The sequence below is a fragment of the Zalophus californianus genome, chromosome 9 (genome assembly GCF_009762305.2).
Source record: "Zalophus californianus isolate mZalCal1 chromosome 9, mZalCal1.pri.v2, whole genome shotgun sequence".
Classification (NCBI taxonomy): domain Eukaryota; kingdom Metazoa; phylum Chordata; class Mammalia; order Carnivora; family Otariidae; genus Zalophus; species Zalophus californianus.
In genome coordinates, this window is record NC_045603.1 from 98,363,288 (window position 1) to 98,383,256 (window position 19,969).

Genomic DNA, 19,969 nt, shown 5'->3' on the forward strand with positions numbered 1-19,969 from the left:
CTGATTGGTTGCGCCGCGTCCCCCTGGCGCCTCATTGGCTCTTCTCCCTCGCCCTCCATCCCTGCTCCTGTAGCGGTCTCCGTCTCCCAGCAGAAGACGCAGCCATGAATCCGTTATTCGGCCCCAACCTCTTCCTCTTACAGCAGGAGCAGCAAGGCCTGGCCGGGCCGCTGGGGGACCCTCTGGGAGGCGACCACTTCGCCGGGGGAGGGGACGTGTCCCCGGTGCCGCTCGCCCCGGCCGGCCCGGCTGCTTACTCGCCGCCCGGGCCGGGCCCGGCGCCCCCCGCCGCCATGGCTCTCCGCAACGACCTGGGCTCCAACATCAACGTGCTCAAGACCCTGAACCTCCGGTTTCGCTGCTTCCTGGCCAAGGTGCACGAGCTGGAGCGCCGCAACCGGCTGCTGGAGAAGCAGCTGCAGCAGGCGCTGGAGGAGGGTAAGCAGGGCCGGCGGGGCCTGGCTCGCCGCGACCAGGCCGTGCAGACCGGCTTCGTCAGCCCCATCCGGCCCCTGGGGCTGCCCCTGAGCGCCCGGCCCGCCGCCGTCTGCACCCCTTCGGCGCGGGTGCTGGGCTCGCCCGCGCGTTCGCCAGCCGGCCCCCTCGTGCCCTCCGCGGCCTGCCACTCGTCGCCCTCCACCTCCACCTCCACCTCCTACTCCTCGTCAGCCCGCTTCATGCCCGGCACCATCTGGTCCTTCTCTCACGCCCGCCGTCTCGGTCCGGGACTGGAGCCCACGCTGGTGCAAGGGCCTGGCCTGTCGTGGGTGCATCCCGACGGGGTGGGCGTCCAGATCGACACCATCACCCCCGAGATCCGCGCGCTCTACAACGTCCTGGCTAAAGTGAAGCGCGAGCGGGACGAGTACAAGCGGAGGTAGGGGACCGGGAAGGTGGGGACGGGGTTCAGTGTCATGCCACACGTGGGGCCAAGATCAGGTGTGGATCCGAGAGAGAGAGCAGTGCGGCCCAAGAATCAGGGAGGAATAAGATGAGAGTAAAGTGCCTGCTGTGTAAGGAGGAGCTTGGAAGTAGACGGAGTTGGGTACAGGAAGACGGGGGATCCATAGGGAATGCAGAAGTCGCACTCGTGACAGGAAGAACGATACTCGGAGCGGAGTACTGTGGGGCATACATATTTTTCTTGTGGCTTTTCTTTCTGTCTCATCTAGGCTGCAGTGTTTGGATGACTGTGTTCACTGTGGGATTGTGTGCCGTGTGAAAGGGACACGCGTTTGAGAGGTCACATCTGGGGTACTACTTTGCCTCTCCAGGCTCAGCCCCCAGAGCAGTTTTGTGATAGATGCTCCACATTACTGATCAAAAGTAAGAGACCAGGGATAAATCGTTTTCATTTGGGAATCTAAGTGAAATTAGAAGGGAGTGGTGAGGGGGGCGGGGGCGCTGCATCTGGCAGTGGGCGATCCTGCCACTGCTCCGGGTTTCCCGAAGTGATGTCGATGGAAACTGGGTACCTACTCCAGTTCCATATGAAAGGCTCTGGGACCTCAGAACATTGCTTGAAGTAAGTCAATAAAAGAAAAGTAAAATAAAGAAAAAAGGGAAAAGGGATTCCCTAGGGAAAGGGGAAGGGACTGCTAGTTGTCAGAGGGCTTGTGGAAGCTGGGGGCATCTCTGAATGTGCAAAGAGCCAAAGGATGACAAAATGTGGGTGAAGCCAGCAGAGGAACTGAGTGGGGGAAAGTTGAGAATCTGGACACACCCTGTGAGGATAAGGCAGCTGGGGGGCAGGCCCAGTGCTCTCCGAGGATGAGGATTTGGCTTTCTGCAGGGGACTGGCAGGGTAGCACAGGGGGCCAGGGGAAGGGACGTGTGATGCTGGTGCTGGCTGTATACCAAGTGGCTCCCTTAGAGGCCTGATAACCCAGCCATTAGGAGGGAGCGTGAGCACAGCCAGCTCTCTGTAGACTCGGTGACGGATGCCATGGTTGAGGAGGGAGATGACAGGTCAGAAGGAGGCTTTATTTTGGGAGCAATCAGCTTGAACCTCTTAATGGGCTCCTCTGACCCCTTGTGGGCAGGCTTGGAAACTACCCTAGCAGCCCTGGGTAGCGGACGCCGGTGCGTTGGCTGGGGCTTGGCTGCATGTTCCAGGAGCTTGCCTCTGGGTCTGCCGGAGTCCAGCAGGTCTCAGATCTGTAGGCTCTCTGAGGGTGAGTCCTGTCCTCGGGCTGGCTCCCTTCTCCGTAGCCCATGTTATAAGTGCCTCTGGGAGTCCCAGTTCTCTGAAAGCCGTCATTCAGATGCCACCCAGAACCAGCCTGCCCCAGCCCCTGCCCCTGTAGGAGTTAATTAACACGGTCAGCAGCAGAACACGGACAGTTCTGGAATGCATCCATAACCACAGAAACAACTGCTGTTCTCGGGTATTTGTTTTTTCTTAACTGAAAGAGTGTTTGTCCTTGGTCCAGCTGTCCAGGGCAGCAGAGAGTTATTCCTTGGGGATTGATGAGCTCATCGCTCTGCAGCATGCTGCTGTGCAGAGGGCCCCGCAGCTAGAGTTGTATGGTACGTGACACTGGCAGTTACTCATTCTTCCACCCCAGATCCTGTGCCCTCGTTCTGTTCGCTTTAAAACACCGTGGCTCCTGTCCGTGGCCCAGAAGGCATGGGGATAGCTTGAGCACTAAACTGGGAAGGAGCTGAGGCCTCCTGGGTTCTGTTTTCAGCTCCCCTGCTATGTGCAACCTTGGGTGGATCTCTTCCTCCTGGCCTCCCTTTCTCCAGTGTAGGAATGGACCCTGCTTCCTCACTTTGCTCAAGGATACCGTTTATTTGGGAGGGAGGTCTTTAGTAAAGGTAGAATACACGGAAATTCCTCAAATCCTACTCATGTCAAGGGAACCTTGTAAGTGAGACCAGATTTGAATGGAGGTCAGAAGGAACCTATTTGTGGGAAAGTCTGGCTGGAGAACAAGTAGAATTCTAGTAAGCTTCCAGGGGCACCGGGCTGGCTCAGTCAGGAGAGCATGTGACTTTTGATCTCAGGGTCGTGAGTTTGAGCCCCACACTGGGTGTAGAGATTACTAAAAATAAATAAATAAATAAACTTTAAAGAATTCTAGTAAGCTTCCAGATGATTTATTTTCAGATTTTTTTTTTTCTCTGTAAGATTTTGTTCATCTCAATCCTCCCCTAACTTCCTTACTTAAATTTCTACCTGAATTTGTTGCTTCCTACCCTTCCTGATGCATCTTGCCCAGGGTCATTGTCCCCTTGCCAGTCTTGCTTCCTCCAGGGACTCACAGACTCAGGGGTATGAGGGTACCACATCCCATGCCTTCAGGTTGTCGATGAAGAAACCACAGACCCAGAAAAGATAAATATGTCTTATCTACGAAAATATATAACTTGATGCTGCTAGGGCCCCTCACCGGCCCCAGCCATCTGATGGAGAATACCAGAGCAAAAGGAGGAAGGACAGGGGGGCAGCAAGGAAGGGTGGGCAGAGAGCCAACGGGCCCAGGACCTGGGCTGCATGACGGGCCGGCAGGGTGGCGGCCGGGCTGGCTGCCTCGCCCCTGCCCACGAGGGAGGGGCAGTGGGTGACGCAGAGGAGTTATTATTAGGAACACTGCAGTGCAGAGCCCAGTGAGGAGCAGGAGGGCATGGAGGGAAGAGGTTGTGGTCAGAGCCCAGAGGAGAGAGGAGGGCGAGGTGGGGGAGAGATGGAGGCGGGGGAGGGAGGACAGAGTCCCACGTCTGCAGAATCTGCTTGGTCAGGCTTTCGTTTCCTTGCTGTCCTCTTTGTGGCTTCTGGCCACCTTTCTGATCCCACGGTTTCTCTTGTGGTCCCGTGCCCTCCTTTCTCAGCCTGGAAGAAGTGGCAGGAGGTGATGGGTTGTCTGAATGGGGTCTGAGAAGTTCTCCCAGCCCGGGCACCCTCGCAGAGTCTTGAATCCCCCAGCAGCGTGCTGCCCCCAGCTCGGCCCTTCCGCCTCTGCCACGCCAAGACTTGTGCACTGGTTTGCGGTGGACGCACGTCTAGTGAAAACCCTAGTCCGATGCAGCAGACCCTGCCTGTGGCCAGGGGGTGCCTCTTAGCTGCTTGTGGTCCTAGTCTGGGAGTTCTGGAGCCTGGGAGATGCCGCTTCTAGTTCCCAGCCACCGGATGAACGGATTTTTCCTACTCTGATTTCCCTCGCCCTTGGGGTTTGGGTGCCTGGGACCCCCAGGCTCCTGCTTCCCACTGCTTTCATGCTTTAGGAGCAGCCCCATCACCTCTCCAGGGCTCCTGGACGGGGCTCCGGGAGGGCAGTTTCTGGAGCTTGCGGGGGGATGGACTTTGAGTGTCTCCTACCAGGCTCTTGACCAACCCTGTTGATGTGGTGTGTGTCCTGCAGTTGCCTCTCAGGGTGACACGGCTCCACGGGAGGAGCCCTGGGCTGGTGTGGGCAGGAGGCGGGAGACCGGATCTGTGCCCCTGAAGGTGGCCTGGGGGTCTGGTGCGGGCCTGAGCGGGGAGGAGGCCAGCTGGGCAGCTGGCTGAGCCAGGGCCCGAGCGGGATGGGCGCTGCAAGGGAGCAGAGTGGCAGCAGTTAGTCTTACACGGTTCCTGGGGCGCGGCCCAGAGTTGCCGGGCAGGCAGGAGGCGGGCTTGCACTTGCCAGGAAGCGTGGAGCCACCCGACAGCTGTGGCTGGCCACCCACGGGCCGGCTGGTCCTTACCCACGGCCCCTGTGCACCCCGGGCACCAGAGCTAGAGTGGGAGAGAGGCCTGAGCTGGAGGGGTGAGGAGCGGGGAGCCGCCGGGGCGGGACCCTGCACCTAGGCTCCCTCCCTGTCCCCCATGTCTGCCAGGTGGGAAGAGGAGTACACTGTGCGGATACAGCTGCAGGAGCGAGTGAACGAGCTCCAGGAGGTGAGGGCTGGCCCCCACCCCCACCCCCGCTGCACCCCCCCACCCGGGCCTCTCCGGGTCCTTCCTTAACGGCACCTGCCTCCCGCGTGGGCAGCACCGCTCATGGGGCTTTCTCCCTGACTGCAGGAAGCCCAGGAGGCCGATGCCTGCCAAGAGGAGCTGGCCATGAAGGTGGAGCAACTGAAAGCTGAGCTGGTGGTCTTCAAGGGGCTCATGAGCAATGTGAGTGCAGCCCCCTCACGCCTGCGACCGGGCAGAGCAGGCCTTTCTGGCTTGGGCCTGTGGATTTCCTGGCCACAGCCCTCACCCACCTTGCTGTGCTTCTGTCTCCCCCCGGCCGGCCCCCCACCCCACCCTCATTCAAGAGGAAAGGAAGGAACAAATGCTTGGGTGTTGGTGTCATACGCGAGAGGCAGTATGGCCTGTCAAGCGGTTAGTTAAGGGGCCGGACCCCGGCTCTGCAAGCTGCCTGCAGGGTGGCCTTGGTGAAGGCCTTCTGTGCCCTCTTCTGTGGAATGGGACCGGACAGGCATGTACCCTGGGGGTCCCAGGCACCCAAACCCCAAGGGCGAGGGAAATCAAGAGTAGGAGAAATCCGTTCATCCGGTGGCTGGGAACTAGAAGCGGCATCTCCCAGGCTCCAGAACTCCCAGACTAGGACCACAAGCAGCTAAGAGGCACCCCCTGGCCACAGGCAGGGTCTGCTGCATCGGACTAGGGTTTTCACTAGACGTGCGTCCACCGCAAACCAGTGCGCAAGTCTTGGCGTGGCAGAGGCGGACTGGTTGCGGAGATGATAATGCACTTAGGACCGTGCTGGCCCAGACCTCATGCTGAATAAGTGTCGGCCATCCTTCTTCTTGCAATACTTCCTCCACTCTTGTAACTCCCTGCATAAGTTCCAGGGGGGAGCCCCTGCAGGTCCTGGGCCGTGCCCTCCGGGGCTCCCCGTCTGACCAGTGGCCTGAGCAGCCCAGGAGTGCTGTGGGGAGGGCATCCAGGAAAGGGGGGCAGCGGTGGTGTGCGACTGCAGGGTTGAGGGTCTTGGCCTTGTCTGGGGTGCCGGCGGCCGCCTCACTGTGCCCCGCATTCCCTGGACAGAACCTGTCTGAGCTGGACACAAAGATCCAGGAGAAGGCCATGAAGGTAGATATGGACATCTGTCGCCGCATCGACATCACCGCCAAGCTGTGCGATGTGGCTCAGCAGCGCAACTGTGAGGACATGATCAAGATGTTCCAGGTGAGGGGACGGGGCTGCCCGCAGGCTCCGGGCCCCTGCCCACGCCTGCCCAGTGCCTCAGCTCCTCACGGGAGGGGGCGCAGGCCCTGGCCCTTCCTTCTTGGGGGGCCTCACCCTGGCACTGGGGGCCCTCAGTGGGACTCGGCTGGGGGGCAAGGAACAGCCTCTGAAGAGAAGGTTCGGAAGCCGCCTCTAACACCGTCTCTCCCCTCCCTCCCTCTCCCTCTCCTCTGTCCGCCTCCTCTCCTCTCTTCCTTTCATCTTCTCTTGCTTTCTCCCCAGAAGAAGCTGGTTAGTTTTGCTCTCATGCAAGCTTTTTAACATCCCAGTCCCAGTTTCTAAGCCACACCCGGGCCTTTGGCCGTCAGTTTTGACCTGCTGGGCTTTTGGGCCCCGAGTTCTTCTCCTGTCTCCGTTCTCCTTGCTCTTCCCCCTTTTCTCTACCTTGTTCCCTCTTTGCTTCATTTCTTTCTACACCTTCTCCTCTGGCTTCCCCAGATCTGGATGTGTGATTCAGGTTCTCCTTTGTGTACGCCGCGTCCTCCCCCTCCTTGCAGCCTAAAACTTTCCTTTTAGTTCAGTCATTTCGTTAGAAAGGCTTTTTTTTTTTTTTTAAGAAAACAAATCTTCTGTGGCCATTATGCACATCTGATGTGGTCACCCCGGGCCATTTCTCCCCTGATCTTACCGCCCTATTTTCCCGGTTTCTCCTTTTACTTCCTCCTCAGTCTGCAGCCCTGCCCCATCCGTGTGTGTCTGCCTGTCTCTCGGTAACTCCGGTTTCTGTTCCTGTTGTCGTAACTGTGTCTTCTCTCTCTGTCCGCCCCCCCCCCCCCCCGCTGGTTCACGCTTCTCCGCCTCCCCCCCCCGCGCCCCCCCCCCCCGCCCTGCCGGCGCCCACCCGCCCTTCTCCTCACGCACCCGGCCTCGTCTCTGTAGTCTCTGCACTTGTCTCCCATTAAGGTCCCATCCATGGGGGGGCGGAAGCGGGAGCGCAAGGCTGCCATCGAGGAGGACACCTCCCTGTCGGAGAGTGACGGGCCCCGCCAGCCCGATGGGGATGAGGAGGAGAGCACAGCCCTCAGCATCAACGAGGAGATGCAGCGCATGCTCAACCAGCTGTGAGTCCCAAGTCCCGCAGGCCCAGCCCTCAGCAGCACACCCCGCCCCCCGAGGCCGGAGGCCCCCCCCAGCCCGGCAGAAAGGCCCCCCGCCCTCCTTGACGGCGGGTTCCCTGTCTTCAGGAGGGAGTATGATTTTGAGGACGACTGTGACAGCCTGACTTGGGAGGAGACTGAGGAGACCCTGCTGCTTTGGGAGGATTTCTCAGGCTATGCCATGGCAGCCGCAGAGGCGCAGGGAGAGGTAACGGCCCCTCCCGGCCTCAGGGCCCCCGCCAGTCCTGCGGACTCCCCGTCCCCTCCCTCGCCTCCCTGCACTCCTTGCTGCTTTCCCTCTGTGGCCTCCACCCTCCACCTGCTTCTCCCTTCTTCCTTTATCCTTTCTTTCTCTGGGCTTTCTCCAGTCTCCTTTAACCGGACTCTCTCTCTCTTCCCCGCCTCGGCCCTGTGGAATGCCCCCATCCCACCCTCCCCATTGGCCTCCCCCTTGCTTCCCTTTTCTGCACCAGCAGCAGGAAGACAGTTTGGAGAAGGTGATTAAAGATACGGAGTCCCTGTTCAAAACCCGGGAGAAAGAATATCAGGAAACCATTGACCAGATAGAGGTAAGGCTGGTGGTCTCTGAAGCTGCGGTCCCGGGAACCCCAGACGCCAGGCCTTCTCCTTTCTCTCATGGGGGTGGAGCCGTCAGACCTCAGGCTCTGGCGGCGGGTTGGGGGGGCTGCGGACAGATGTGGGTTCCAGCCTCAGCCCTGTCGCCTCCAACTTCTAACGGGCTGCTTACCCCCTCTGAGCCTGTTTCTTTATTTGTCAGGTGGGATCTTAATCGTACGTCCCTTACAGGCTTGCCTGATATCCGATGAAGGCAGTGCCTGTCTCCTGGGAAGCTTACTGTCCGTGCCGTAGCAGAGACCACTAAGAAGTGGACTCGAACTTTGCTGTTTCTTCAGCTCAGCCTTTCAGTGGATGGAGGACCCTCTGTTGTCATTCCCTAGCCTGCAGGGAGCTTCCTGGGTGGGCAAGGGAAGCTGGTGCTCTAACTTAGAGCTAGGTCTGCAGGGCCGTGGGTGGTGGGTTTGTGGCGCCCTGGGCCCAGGGGCGGTGGGGCGGGCGGGACACGGTTCTCGGCGGCCTCCTGGCCCTGGAGAGGGCCCTTCTCTGAGCCCCGAGCGCCCCGGCTTGCGTGGGCTTCTGTAACTCTCGGCCTCTCTTCAAGCCCACGTGGCCTGTTTATACCCTTGCTGCTCTCGCACTGCCGGGCATTTCGAGAAGGAAGTTGACAGATGATTTTCCTACTTGCACATTCCACACGGTCCTGCTCCTTGAAGCTAAACCTGCTTTTGTTTCTTGCCCAGGCAGACAGGCTGAGTTTTAAAGGCCTGCAGCCGGGGTGTCTGCTCCCCACTGAGGAGAGGGGAGGGGGGAGCAGCTTTCTGTCCGCTCCCGGACACCCATCTGGCGGTCTCCCTCTTGTCTTGCAGGAGAATGGCTTTAGGAGGTGTTGGGAGAGCTAGCAGGGGGCTTCGGGTGCACTGCTGGCCCTGATAGTTGCCCATTATCAGCAGTGAAGCCAGGGCCCAGGTGGAAGCAAGGTGGGAGGGAGTTCCTGCCGTCCTGTCTCCTTCCTCTCCATCGAGTCCCGGCACTCCCCGGGCCTCCGGTCCCACCGCGAGGCTGGGGTTTTCAGGGGAGGCTGTTGGGTACCTTGTAGCATGCGGTGGCCGCCTTCCCTCGCGTGTGAAGGAAGGGGACATGTACAGATGTGTAGAGGCAACGGGTGCCGGTCCTAGCCTCGTCTTTGGATAGAATAGATTTGCTTCATTTCCGTCTTTCCCGTCCTCGCGAGGGGTGGGCTCCGGAAGCTAGCCCCTTCCCCTCTGGCTTGCCTGAGCTGGAGAAGCTGGGGTGGGGCCAGCAACCAGGCTGCACAGGAGCGGGGGACCTCCGCCTGTCTTCCCGGCTGAGCAGTCGCACGTCCTGCTGCCCTGGCTCGCTCCCGCGTCCCGGCTCTGCAGCCAGAGCTGCTGTGCAAGCTGCCCCCGCTAGGGCTCCCGAGCCCCCCCTCCCAGCCGCCATCTCTAACGTCTGGCCCTGTGACCCCGTGACTTTTTTCCCCTGAGTTCCCATCCTCTCCTTGTCCAGTTTGGATTAGTTCTGGGTGGTTTCCTCTATCCAGTTCGGATTATTCACGGGTAGTTTCCTACCCTTTCTCTTTGCTCCCAGGCAGTCAAGCAAATCACCTCCAAGCAGTTTTATTTAGCTTCTCGGTTGGCCCCTGTCCTTTGTACCCAAAACAAAGAGAGGCAGCAGATTGTCTCTGGCCCAGATCTTTCCCGCCTTCGGCCTCTCTCAGCTCTGCATCTGCGAGGGAGGCCGTATTTCCTTGATTCTGAGGCCACGTTTCCCACACGGAACATTTCTTGAGTTGGGATACATCTCAGCTGTTTGACGTTGGGCGCGGCAGCAGTCTTTCCGTGAGGCGCTGGGGGCTCACACGATAGACAAGCGATCAGGGGAGGGTCGAGCCTCTGGCAGCAGGCACGCAGGTCTCCCTTGTGCCGGGAGGCTCGTCGCCACTTCTCGACGTTCACGAAGTCATTTCCCAGCGTGGTGCTGGGCCTGCACAGGCAGAGATGAGTCAGAGCCGTGGCCGGCCTTCCAGAAGCACCCAAATGAGTGAGGGAGTGCAGCGTTGCACGTGGGCCGCGGGAAGCCTGGGGAGGGAGCGCCGCGGGCTCTCTGTCCTGCCCACACTTCGGTTCCTCTCCTCAGGGAGGCTCTGTTGTAAGAATGCGGGCCGTAGCAGAACCTCCGCCTTCCTCTGAAGGCAAAGATTCCCGGGAAAACTAGGAGGAATGATGGTACTGGGGTGCCTTCTGGCTGGTCAGACTGGTTTTTAGATCTGAGCCCTTGCCCACGGCTGCTTGGGCCCCCGCCTGGCGGTGTTCTTGGTGTGTTCGCCTCCTGGGGGTGCGGGGCCAGGGCCCTGCTGACCTGCTCGGCCCTGCCCTGCCCCTTCCACAGCTGGAGCTGGCCACGGCCAAGAATGACATGAACCGCCACTTGCACGAGTACATGGAGATGTGCAGCATGAAACGCGGCCTGGACGTGCAGATGGAGACCTGTCGCCGGCTCATCACCCAGTCGGGAGACCGGTGAGGACCTCTCCTGGGGGCTGGGGCCCGGCCCACCTTCCCCCGTGTGTCTTCCTCCGGGGGCGCATGCAGGGAGGGAGCGCGGTGGGCAAGCCCTGAGCACCCCGAGACTCAGTCCCATCTCGACGTGGGGCTCTTGTGGGAGGGCACCTGGTGTGTCTGGCCCAGCCCGGCAGCCTTCTCTCCCTCAGCAGTGGGGTGATGGGTGGGTGTCCGTTCGTGGCTGGACGGGCTGACACCCCCCAGTGCCGCCAGCTCTGGGGTTCCCCTGGTTAGAAGCAGCTCAAAACTGCCAAGGGACAGAAGCGTGGGGGCAGATTTTTATCTAAAGTCAGGCCCGCAGTTGGTGCATTTGACCCTGTGTAAGTTCTGTCTCTACAAAAAAGTCAATTTTAAAAAGTCACAAAAATACTACAGATAGACATAAAGCTGGGGCCATCAAGCCTGTGCAGTCGGGCTCGGGTAACATCTCTCATACTGCGATTTGAGATATTTCTTTTTTTTTATTTATTTGAAAGAGAGAGAGAGTGAGACAGCACGAGTGGGGGGAGGGGCAGAGGAGGAGGGAGAAGCGAGACCCCGAGATGATCTGAGCCACAGTCAGATGTGGGCACCGACTGAGCCACGCAGGTGTGCCCCTGTGACTTGAGATATTTCTGGACTCCGAGCCTCCTAGAGTCTCCAAGATAAAGACACAGACCATATCCCCCATCAGGACGGGGAGTGAGAGCTTTCTTTCCCCTTCCCGGCTTCCCTCACCCTGCGTCCACCCTCACCCAGGGGGCCCTCCTGTCCTTGCCTGAGATGGTGTTCACCGGCCTGCCCGAGACTAAGGCCACGGGAGAGAGGAATGCCCTCCTCATCAGGATGCCTGCCTGCCCCAGGGTGACAACTGGTGTTTTTTTCTAGAAAGTCTCCTGCTTTCACTGCGGTCCCGCTTAGCGACCCGCCGCCGCCGCCGCCAAGCGAGGCTGAGGACTCCGATCACGATGTCTCATCTGATAGCTCCATGAGATAGGGACCTGCCTCCAGCGCCCTGGGGCCCCGCCGTGCTGGGAAGTCACCGAGGCAGGGGTGGGGGGGTTCACAGCAGGGGAACATCATCCGTCTCGCCGCACCAAGCCTCGCCCCTGGGGACTGGGGCGCTCCTCCCTCGGGCTTCCTGCCTGTGAGCTTGGCCTCCAGGGTTCTAAGGTGTCTGGAGCGAGGCTTAGCCCGTCCGTCCCAGGTGACTCCCACCACAGCTGGGGCTCTCCTGCCTTCATGCGTGGGTGGCTGCTACTTTCGCATCTTTAAAATGCTGCCAGAGCGATCGTGGTCCCTTACTTTCTCCACTGAGTAAGGAATGTGATCGTCAGATCTTCCTTCCGTTTCTGTGGCCTCAGCCAGTTTATGGTCTGATTCTGTACTGGTGCTACCTGGCCCAGGCACTGGTATGAGGTGGGTGAGGCTGGAGGTTGCATGGCTTATGCAACACATGCTGTGGGAGAGGGCCGCCCCCCCCCCCTTGGCGCAGGTAGGAGGACGGACTGGGCAGTGCCCTCCGTCCTCCCTCCGTTGGCCTAGTGCTCCCGGCCATCTGCCTGGGGACTGGGGACGGCAGCGATGTGGCGGCCGCCCTTCCCCCGGGCAGTGCCTGCCTTCGGGGGCCCTTAGTGCCTCCGTTCTGGGTGGCTTCTGGGAATGACTGGGTGCAGCGTCGTGGAGGGAGATGGAAGCCCCTGCTTGTTTCCCGGTCAGCGCTGAGTGGCAGAGAAAAAGGTGAAGCTACTTGTGCGTGCGGGTGTGCGTGCGTGCGTGTGCGCTCAGGGTCTCCGTCTCTTCAAGTATCAGCTGAAGATGTGCCTCCTCCGTGTCTGTCACGCACTGAGAGCAACAGGCTAAGATGTCCGGACCTGGAAAAGCTTGGGGGACCTGGGGCACGCAAACGAGGACACATCCCATCAGTCTGCCTGTCTGAGGGAGGCTGGGCTGACGTTGGAACGGAATCTTTAATAATAATCAAACTGGAGAGTATTTATCGAACACTTTTGTGTCACTGTTTCAAGCACTTTCTGGTGGCAGCTACCTGATCCCTTCCGGGGGGTAAGGCCCTGCTCTTTGTCACCTGACACACAAGCAGGTGCCAAGTGAGGCTGGGGAGGTTGTAAGTAACTTGCCCTGGTTGAGCCCCAGGTTGAGCCCCAGGTAGACGGTAGATGCAGGGCCTCTGCCCACATGGCTGGTGGCGGCCTGTGAGCCGCCCCTGAAGCCCCCTCCCACAGATGCTGGCTCCCCTTCACACACCCTGGAAGTCCTGGCAGTGGGGGTCACCCTCGTGCTCCTGATCACGGGCTACACAATGCTCAGCTGATGCGAATAGAATCCTTCTAGAGGACCCGGAGGGGCTGGGCCTGGCCTATCATTTCCCAGATAGGAGGAACTAGGGCACACTAAGCAAGTGACCATGCAGACCTCTCCACTGTGAGGCAGAGTGGAGTCTGCATCCCGGCAGCTGCCCATTGGCAGCCAGGGAGCCAGTCAGGCTGCAGGACTTGCTAGCCCAGTTCCAGAGCCCGACTTCCTGGGCCAAGGTTACCGTCCAGGTGGCTGCAGATAGAACAGCTTTCAGACAGAGGCAGCCAGGTCATCTGGTGACAAAATGGACTTGCCCTCTGATGTGGTCACGTTGGGCCATGTAGCACCTAGGAGCCTTGGGGGGATACTAAGCCAAAGTGAAGACCAATCCCAACGGCTCTTAGAAGTGAGTGCAGTGCACGCACCTTTGTGAGGGATGCTCTCGGTTATGCCCAAGACGTCCGGTGGAGCTTATGCCTGGTTGGGGTATGCTGGGCCTTTCTTGGGTACTGTCCGCAAGACTGATTTCTCTTGGGCACCCAGCCTAGCTCCCCTCCCCTTTATCCCAGACCTCGGAATAAGCTAGAAAACCCAAAGAGTTGGCTGGGTACAGTATACTTTATTGATGGTACATGACAAGGTAGGGCTCCCCAAGCCCCTCCCCTTCTTCAGGGGGTCTGGGATGGAAACCGTGGAGGTCAGGAGATTCTCAGTGTTTTGCGGGGTAAGTTGGGGCAGGGACTCCCCAGCAGCTGAGGGCCTCTCTCTTCCTCTTGCTCTCGCTGGGGCTGGTGGTCCAGGGGGCTCTTACTCCTTGGAGGCCATGTGGACCATAAGGTCCACCACCCGGTTGCTGTAGCCGAATTCATTGTCATACCTGGAAAGATCAAGAGTGAAAGGCTATTTTCTCGAACCGGCCACCAGAGGGCGCCAGACGCTTGTCACATCCTGAGGTGTTGCTCCACACCCGGCCCCATACCAGGAAATGAGCTTGACAAAGTGGTCGTTGAGAGCAATGCCAGCCCCAGCATCGAAGGTGGAGGAGTGGGTGTCACTGTTGAAGTCGCAGGAGACGACCTGGTCCTCAGTGTACCCCAGGATGCCCTTGAGGGGGCCCTCTGACGCCTGCTTCACCACCTTCTTGATGTCGTCATATTTGGCCTGACAAGGTACAACCAAGATGGTTATTCAGGTTCCAATCTTGCCCGTTTCCCCCAGACGCCAATCCCTAGCGCACCACCTTCTCCAACCCCCACTTACAGCTTTCTCCAGGCGGCAGGTCAGATCCACGACAGACACGTTGGGGGTGGGGACACGGAAGGCCATGCCAGTGAGCTTCCTACGGGGGGGGGGGGGGGGGGGAGGGAGAACGGGGTCAGCACCAGTCCTCCGCCCACCCCCCCCAAGACCCCCGGAGCAGGAAAGCAGCAAGGAGCCTCACCCGTTCAGCTCAGGGATGACCTTGCCCACAGCCTTGGCAGCACCAGTGGAAGCAGGGATGATGTTCTGGGCAGCCCCTCGGCCGTCGCGCCACAGCTTCCCAGAGGGACCGTCCACGGTCTTCTGGGTGGCAGTGATGGCATGGACGGTGGTCTGCAAGCGCGGGAGAAAGAGTGAGGGCCTGTGCAGTACTTATCACCTCACCCACCCTTGGGAAGAATTAAGGGGCAGAGTGACCTGACCTTGGAACCCCCAGGGCCCCGTGGCCAGCCCCCCACCCAGCCCAGGACCGTGTCCTAAGCAGAGAGAAAGACGTAATCCTGGGTGAGAAATCAATGGGCTCTGCGCGCTTGCCCCAGCACTCGTACCATGAGTCCCTCCACGATGCCGAAGTTGTCATGGATGACCTTGGCCAGAGGAGCCAAGCAGTTGGTGGTGCAGGAGGCATTGCTGAAAAGAGGGAGGCACATCAAGGGCGAGCAGGTCCATCTTGCCACACACAGTTATTTTCCGGCCACTTCTCCATTCCTCTCCCCTCTGCCAAGCTTACCTGACAATCTTGAGGGAGTTGTCATACTTCTCGTGGTTCACACCCATCACGAACATGGGGGCGTCGGCAGAGGGAGCAGAGATGATGACCCTCTTGGCCCCGCCCTTCAAGTGGGCCTGCAGCAGAGGAGTCATGACAATGACAATCCAGGCCCTCCCTTTCCTGGTCTGAGCCTGCAGTCCCCACGCTTCCCGCTGTACCAAATCCCAGGGTCACCGCTCCCATCTTTAAGTCTCCCTGGCACTCACCCCAGCCTTCTCCATGGTGGTGAAGACCCCAGTGGACTCCACAACATACTCAGCACCAGCATCACCCCACTTGATGTTGGCGGGATCTCGCCTACAAGGGCAGGCAAGACGCCCAGTTCAGGGACGTGAGGTACTATGCACCCAAGGGGGTCCTCCCAACCTAGTACCTCCCTCAAAGCCAAGTTCTTCTGTTCCGTCTTCCACACTTACTCCTGGAAGATGGAGATGGACTTTCCATTGATGACAAGCTTCCCGTTCTCAGCCTTGACTGTACCGTGGAATTTGCCATGGGTGGAATCATACTGGAACATGTAGACCTGGAGGGCGGGGAGGGGGAGGGGCAGTGAGGGGCGGCACTTCAGCCAGGCTCTGCAGAGCTGCGACGCCTGCAGGGGCAGCACTCACCATGTAGTTGAGGTCAATGAAGGGATCATTGATGGCGACAATATCCACTTTGCCAGAGTTAAAAGCAGCCCTGGTGACCAGGCGCCCAATACGGCCAAATCTGAGAAAGACAAGGGGCGAGGAGGAATGAGGCGGGGGGCGGGGGGAATCCTCCTGGGCATGGAGGCAGCCCAACTCCTCCTCTTTCAGGGATTAGAGGATGGCACTTCCTGGGCACCAGAAAAGTCCCAGAAGGTCTAATTTTATCCTGTGAAACCCGCCGGGACAGCCTGGCTTTACAGCCTGCCCAAGAGGTGATTAGGTTCAAACACCTGCCCAACTCCCCAGCGTCTCCAAGTCCTACCAGGAGAAACAGCAGTGCCGGACATGGTCTGGCCACTGGGCATTTACCACCCCCACTATCTGTGCCCGGAGAATGCTTATGCCGGTCTGGCGCAGCTTCAGGATACACCCTCTGGGCAGGCAGCAGAGACTTGCACACTTAGCAATACCAAGCTCAAAGGGCAACAGTAAAGGTCAGAAATTAACTGGATGGGGAAAGCCCATCCCTTCCTCCAAAACGGAAAGAGGAGTAAAAGGAGCACTTCCCCACCCCCAATCTCAGGGCTTTAGCGTGCGAAGCTACCTGTCCTCGCCAAGCCCTCTTCTAAAAATCAGAAGCAAAAGCAACAGATGTGTGTGTGTGTCTGTGAGAAGTAAAGAGAGTAGAAGCCCAGGCCCCCAGCTGCAGAAAGGTCAGGCAGCTATATTTAACCCCAGATTAGAGTGGAGTGGGGATCTGATTTCCGGAAGATGGAATGGGGAGAAGGGCAGGATGCCCACGGCTCACAGACACCTAATCCTCCCCGTGACCTTTATAGCCTTGGCCCTTAGGGTTGGGTCAGCTCTAGGCATCGAAGGAAGAAGGGTGCTTGGAGGAGAGCCAGTGTGATGGCAGGGGCTGCCACCACAGGAGCCATTTTGTGGTGGAAAATTTCTAACTACCCATGACTCAGCTCCCCCAACATGGCACTAAGCTGCAGCTACCACACCTCTCCGCATAAAGAAAAAAAAGAAAAAAAGAAAAAAACACAGGACTCCCCCATAGCCAGGTTTCTGATTCATCAGGGGCTCATCTAGGAAGAGCATCCCTGAGGGAAATCTGGTTGGCAGCTTAGGGGATGGTGTGTGGTCAGAGTTCCGAAGTCCAGCTCTTTCGAGAGCAAGGCTGCGGGAAGCCTTGCCTCACCTGGCTTAGAGGACAGAGGCGACTCCACCCCACTGAAGCAGGCCGAGGAGCGTTAGTCATAGACGAGGAAGGAGGAACAGTAAAGAGCTACGGGAGGTTTCCTAACGGTGGTTCCTTCACTTCCTTCCCCGTTGCAACATGGCGGCTGGGTTACCGCAAACGAGCGGTCCCGGCGGGCTGCGCACCCAGCCGAGGTCCGGGAGCCCGGGGCCGCGCCGGCGAGGTGGCGGGGGAGGGGAGGCTGGGGGGGAGGGGCGCCTCCCCGGCACGTGACCCCGCAGGGCGCGAAAGCAAAGAAAGAAGCCCCGGCCGGGGGATTAAGGGGATGTATCCTAAGCCGGGAGGGCGGCACTCCCTCGGATCCGAGGCAGGTGGGAGGGGAAGACTGCGGGCGGCTCGAGCCGGCAGGGGCGGCGTTGCAGGAGGCGCCACAGCCGGGGATAGGGTGGGGGCCACGAGGCCCTCTGCGGCGGGAGACTCCTTCAGGTCAGAGCGCCGACCTTGAGTTCTCCTTGCGGGGGGGGGTAGGACCACCGCACTCACGTCCCCCACCCACGCGCTCACCCGGGCCGCAGGGTTCGATGCCCCCCACCCCAGGCCCGAACTCACCCGTTCACTCCGACCTTCACCATCGTGTCTCAGGGACGCGGCTGCGGGGAGAGGAAGGCGAGCATTAGAGCGCGGGGGCGGGCGGGGGCGGACGGCGGCTGCAGTCCGGCCGCTGCCCTCCCCTCCCCCCAGGCCTCCATTCCCACCCAGCGCTCGGGCACGTCCGTCCTCCCGCCCCTGCAATGCGGAGGTCCGGCCGGGCACGCCCGACCCGCGGCCGCGCAGCCCAACCCGGGTCCACGAGCACCCCGGGCCCCCTTCGGAGCCGTGCCCAGGCCTCTCGCGGCTCTCCTCCGCCTGGCTTAGCCGGGCTTTACCTGGCACTGCACCAGAATTTGCGGCTGTCTGTCGAACGGGGAGGAGCAGAGAGCACCAGCGGAGCCTGCAGTCTCAATTTATAGCGCCGGGGCGGGGCGGGAGGGGGCGTGGGGGCGCGGGCCCCGCCTCCCGCCGGCTCGCCCAGTCGGGGCCCAAGGGCGCGGAGGCCCTGAGCTACGTGCGCCCGTAAAGCTTCGAGTAGCCGGGCCCAATTTTTTTTTTTTTGGACCCGCCCGCTTCTTCCCGTGTGCACGCACCAAACGTGTGGGCTAGTGACGGAGTGGGGGAGGGGACTGAGACCAGCCTAAGGGGAGGAGGTGATCGCTAATGGCACTCGTGGGCATCCTGTGGGCATGCAGGAGACTTTGGACCCCAGGACCGGGCTCCTGGTGACAACGGAAAGCCTCCGGGAGCCAGGGCCATCAAAATTGCTGCACAGATGAAACGGGAGGATTTTGGGAACTGGTGGGATGGGGAATTGGAGCCGGAGCCGGGACCCCTCGCGGTTGCACGCGGCCACTTCCCGTCCCCTTTCTTTCAGAGGCCGAGAGGCGGGAAGGTTGAGGAACTTCTCCTCAAGGCTCTTCGGTAGTGGCGGGGGAACCGCAGAGGAAAAGGCCCGGGAGGGGTCCGCCTGCCTCCTGCCGGGCTCTGCCCAGCCCCCACTTCCCCCTCTCCAGGCCCTGGCTCCCCGCCTTCCTGGGCCGGGGGCCTGGACTGGCACTGGGCAGTGGGGGCCTGGAGAGGAAGGAGGCTCGGGAGGTGGCTGGGGGTTGGGGGGAGGTTTCTGCACTGAAGGTCACGCTGTCCTGCAAGCTCGGGCAGCCGGGAGAGCTGATAATTGGGGCGGACAAACCAGGCCCTGTGTGCACCAGCTGTACCAGCTGCTCTCCCCCAGGCGGGGCTGGGCCGCAGGGGGAGGACGCAAGGCCGGAGGCCTCCCACAGAGTCGCTGCTGGGAGACCTGAGTGCTGTGCTGCCCAGGCCGGGAGACAGTGCCCCTTTCACCGTCCCCAGCCCCGGCCAGAGAGGGGGACGTGAGGGCGGAAGTCCCTCCCCATCCTGGGACGTGCCGGCCAGCCCCAGAGCCAGGGACTCCCCTTTCCTGCCTGCGCGCCCCGGGGTTGTTGGGGGCAGGGTGAGGAGTCCAGAAGAGGGAAAGAATTGGGAGGTCTTGGGCACGTGGTGGGAACCGGCCCCCAGCCCCACGCGAGGTAGAGGGAGGGATCCATTCTCTTCCAACAGTCGGGAGCCCCAGCTGTGCCGGTTTTGCCAGCTGAGGATGGAAGAAGGGCTCCGTTCAGAATGCTTGAGCCGAGAACGAGGGTTTGGAAGGGGGGGGGGGTGGAATGGACATGGCCGATCAGCAGGTGCTGGGGGCTGGGGATCCAGGGACCTCTTTGCTGGCCCAGCGTAACCTGAGACCAGCCCCCTTTTCTAGCTGGAGTCTGCGGCTAAGTTTAGCCCGCCTGGTGATAACCTTTGCTTAAAAGGCAGAGAGCTCGCTCTCCCGCACCCCGACTCCAACCCCCCAGTCCCTGCCCTTTCTGGGATTGCCCTCCCTCCTTGGGGCCCCAGAGCCAAATCTGTGTCTGCCTGGCAGCCATGTGCATGGTCAGTTCCCAGGCTTTTCACAAACCCCAAGAGCAGGGCCAGAGGGCACCTAATGGTGATGGGACGAGGGAAGCGCCACAAGCAATGGGCTGGGGCCTGGGGTAGGGACTCAGCTGCTAACCTTCCATTCCTGCTCAGGCTCAACCAGGACCATTAACCCTTTCCCTTCAGAGCCCCTCCATGCTCCCATACTACCTAGAATGTGTGGCTGAGCTCCCATCTCCCCTTTTGCCACATGCATGTCCTTTCTCATTAGTGTCTTCTGCCAAAAAGGGAGCTCGGTGCCCATGGAGCATTACCGATGCAGTCTGCTGTTGTCATGACAGCAAAGACACCAGTGTCTTCATGAGAGCACACTTGCTGCCTCCTGGTCCAGGTGACTCAGCAGAGCAGACTTGGGGAGCTGAGGGGGTGGGCAGGCTAAAGCAGTGCCTGTGTGAGGTGCTGACTTCCCACAGACCCCGTAACAGTCAAGCGATGCCTTGGTAGGCAGACAGTCTCCAGAGATGGTGGAGGGGACCTGATCTTCCATCGGCCTGGTGGTCACCTGTCAGTCACCTGTCCCAGAGTCGGACTCGGGGAGCACAAATGGGGGAGGGGAGCACAGAGACCAGCCCCTGGTCTAGAGAGGGGTTTCTCCACCTCAGCACCACAGATTGACGCTTTGCGCTGAATCATTCTGTTGTGGGGTCTGTCTTCTGCATGATACCTTATCTAGCAACATCCCTGGTCTCTCCCCACTAGATGCTGATAGACAGCATCCCTCCCACCTAGGTTGTGACGACAAAAAAATTTCTAGGCATTGCCAAATGTCTCCTGG

At 60.1% G+C, this 19,969-nt stretch overlaps 2 protein-coding genes across 10 annotated transcripts; one reads left to right on the forward strand and one right to left on the reverse strand.

Annotated features, from left to right (window-relative positions):
• The first annotated feature begins 54 nt into the window (after positions 1–54).
• IFFO1 (intermediate filament family orphan 1) lies at positions 55–12,582 on the forward strand. Of its 9 annotated transcripts, none has more exons than XM_027593571.2 (10): positions 55–877; positions 4,822–4,882; positions 5,009–5,104; positions 5,984–6,124; positions 6,407–6,415; positions 7,064–7,245; positions 7,369–7,489; positions 7,755–7,850; positions 10,270–10,400; positions 11,310–12,582. In XM_027593571.2, exons 1-10 carry the CDS (start codon positions 105–107, stop codon positions 11,416–11,418), a joined length of 1,719 nt encoding a protein of 572 aa, XP_027449372.2. In that variant the 5' UTR covers positions 55–104; the 3' UTR covers positions 11,419–12,582. The 9 variants fall into 9 exon arrangements, with proteins under 9 accessions (XP_027449372.2, XP_027449375.2, XP_027449373.2 ...); XM_027593574.2 differs by having other exon boundaries at positions 7,088–7,245; XM_027593572.2 differs by having other exon boundaries at positions 6,410–6,415.
• Positions 12,583–13,336: 754 nt separating this feature from the next.
• GAPDH (glyceraldehyde-3-phosphate dehydrogenase) lies at positions 13,337–17,634 on the reverse strand. The gene is made up of 11 exons (XM_027594890.1): positions 17,535–17,634; positions 17,218–17,258; positions 15,381–15,480; positions 15,186–15,292; positions 14,976–15,066; positions 14,728–14,843; positions 14,546–14,627; positions 14,179–14,330; positions 13,998–14,076; positions 13,717–13,898; positions 13,337–13,614 (listed from the first exon to the last, which is right to left on the reverse strand). The coding sequence occupies exons 2-11, from the start codon at positions 17,238–17,240 to the stop codon at positions 13,545–13,547; spliced, it is 1,002 nt and encodes a 333-aa protein (XP_027450691.1). The 5' UTR covers positions 17,241–17,258; positions 17,535–17,634; the 3' UTR covers positions 13,337–13,544.
• Between the last annotated feature and the right edge of the window lie 2,335 nt (positions 17,635–19,969).

Bases quoted from the DNA above. Each gene is read 5' to 3' on its own strand.
- IFFO1 (XM_027593571.2), top strand. From the start codon at position 105: ATGAATCCGTTATTCGGCCCCAACCTCTTCCTCTTACAGCAGGAGCAG. The intron at 5,105-5,983 runs GTGAGTGCAGCC...TTCCCTGGACAG, and splicing joins TCAAGGGGCTCATGAGCAAT to AACCTGTCTGAGCTGGACAC. The intron at 7,490-7,754 runs GTAACGGCCCCT...TTTCTGCACCAG, and splicing joins CCGCAGAGGCGCAGGGAGAG to CAGCAGGAAGACAGTTTGGA.
- GAPDH (XM_027594890.1), bottom strand. From the start codon at position 17,240: ATGGTGAAGGTCGGAGTGAACGG. The intron at 14,628-14,727 runs GTAAGCTTGGCA...CCCTCTTTTCAG, and splicing joins AACTCCCTCAAGATTGTCAG to CAATGCCTCCTGCACCACCA. The intron at 13,615-13,716 runs GTATGGGGCCGG...TGATCTTTCCAG, and splicing joins TTTGTCAAGCTCATTTCCTG to GTATGACAATGAATTCGGCT.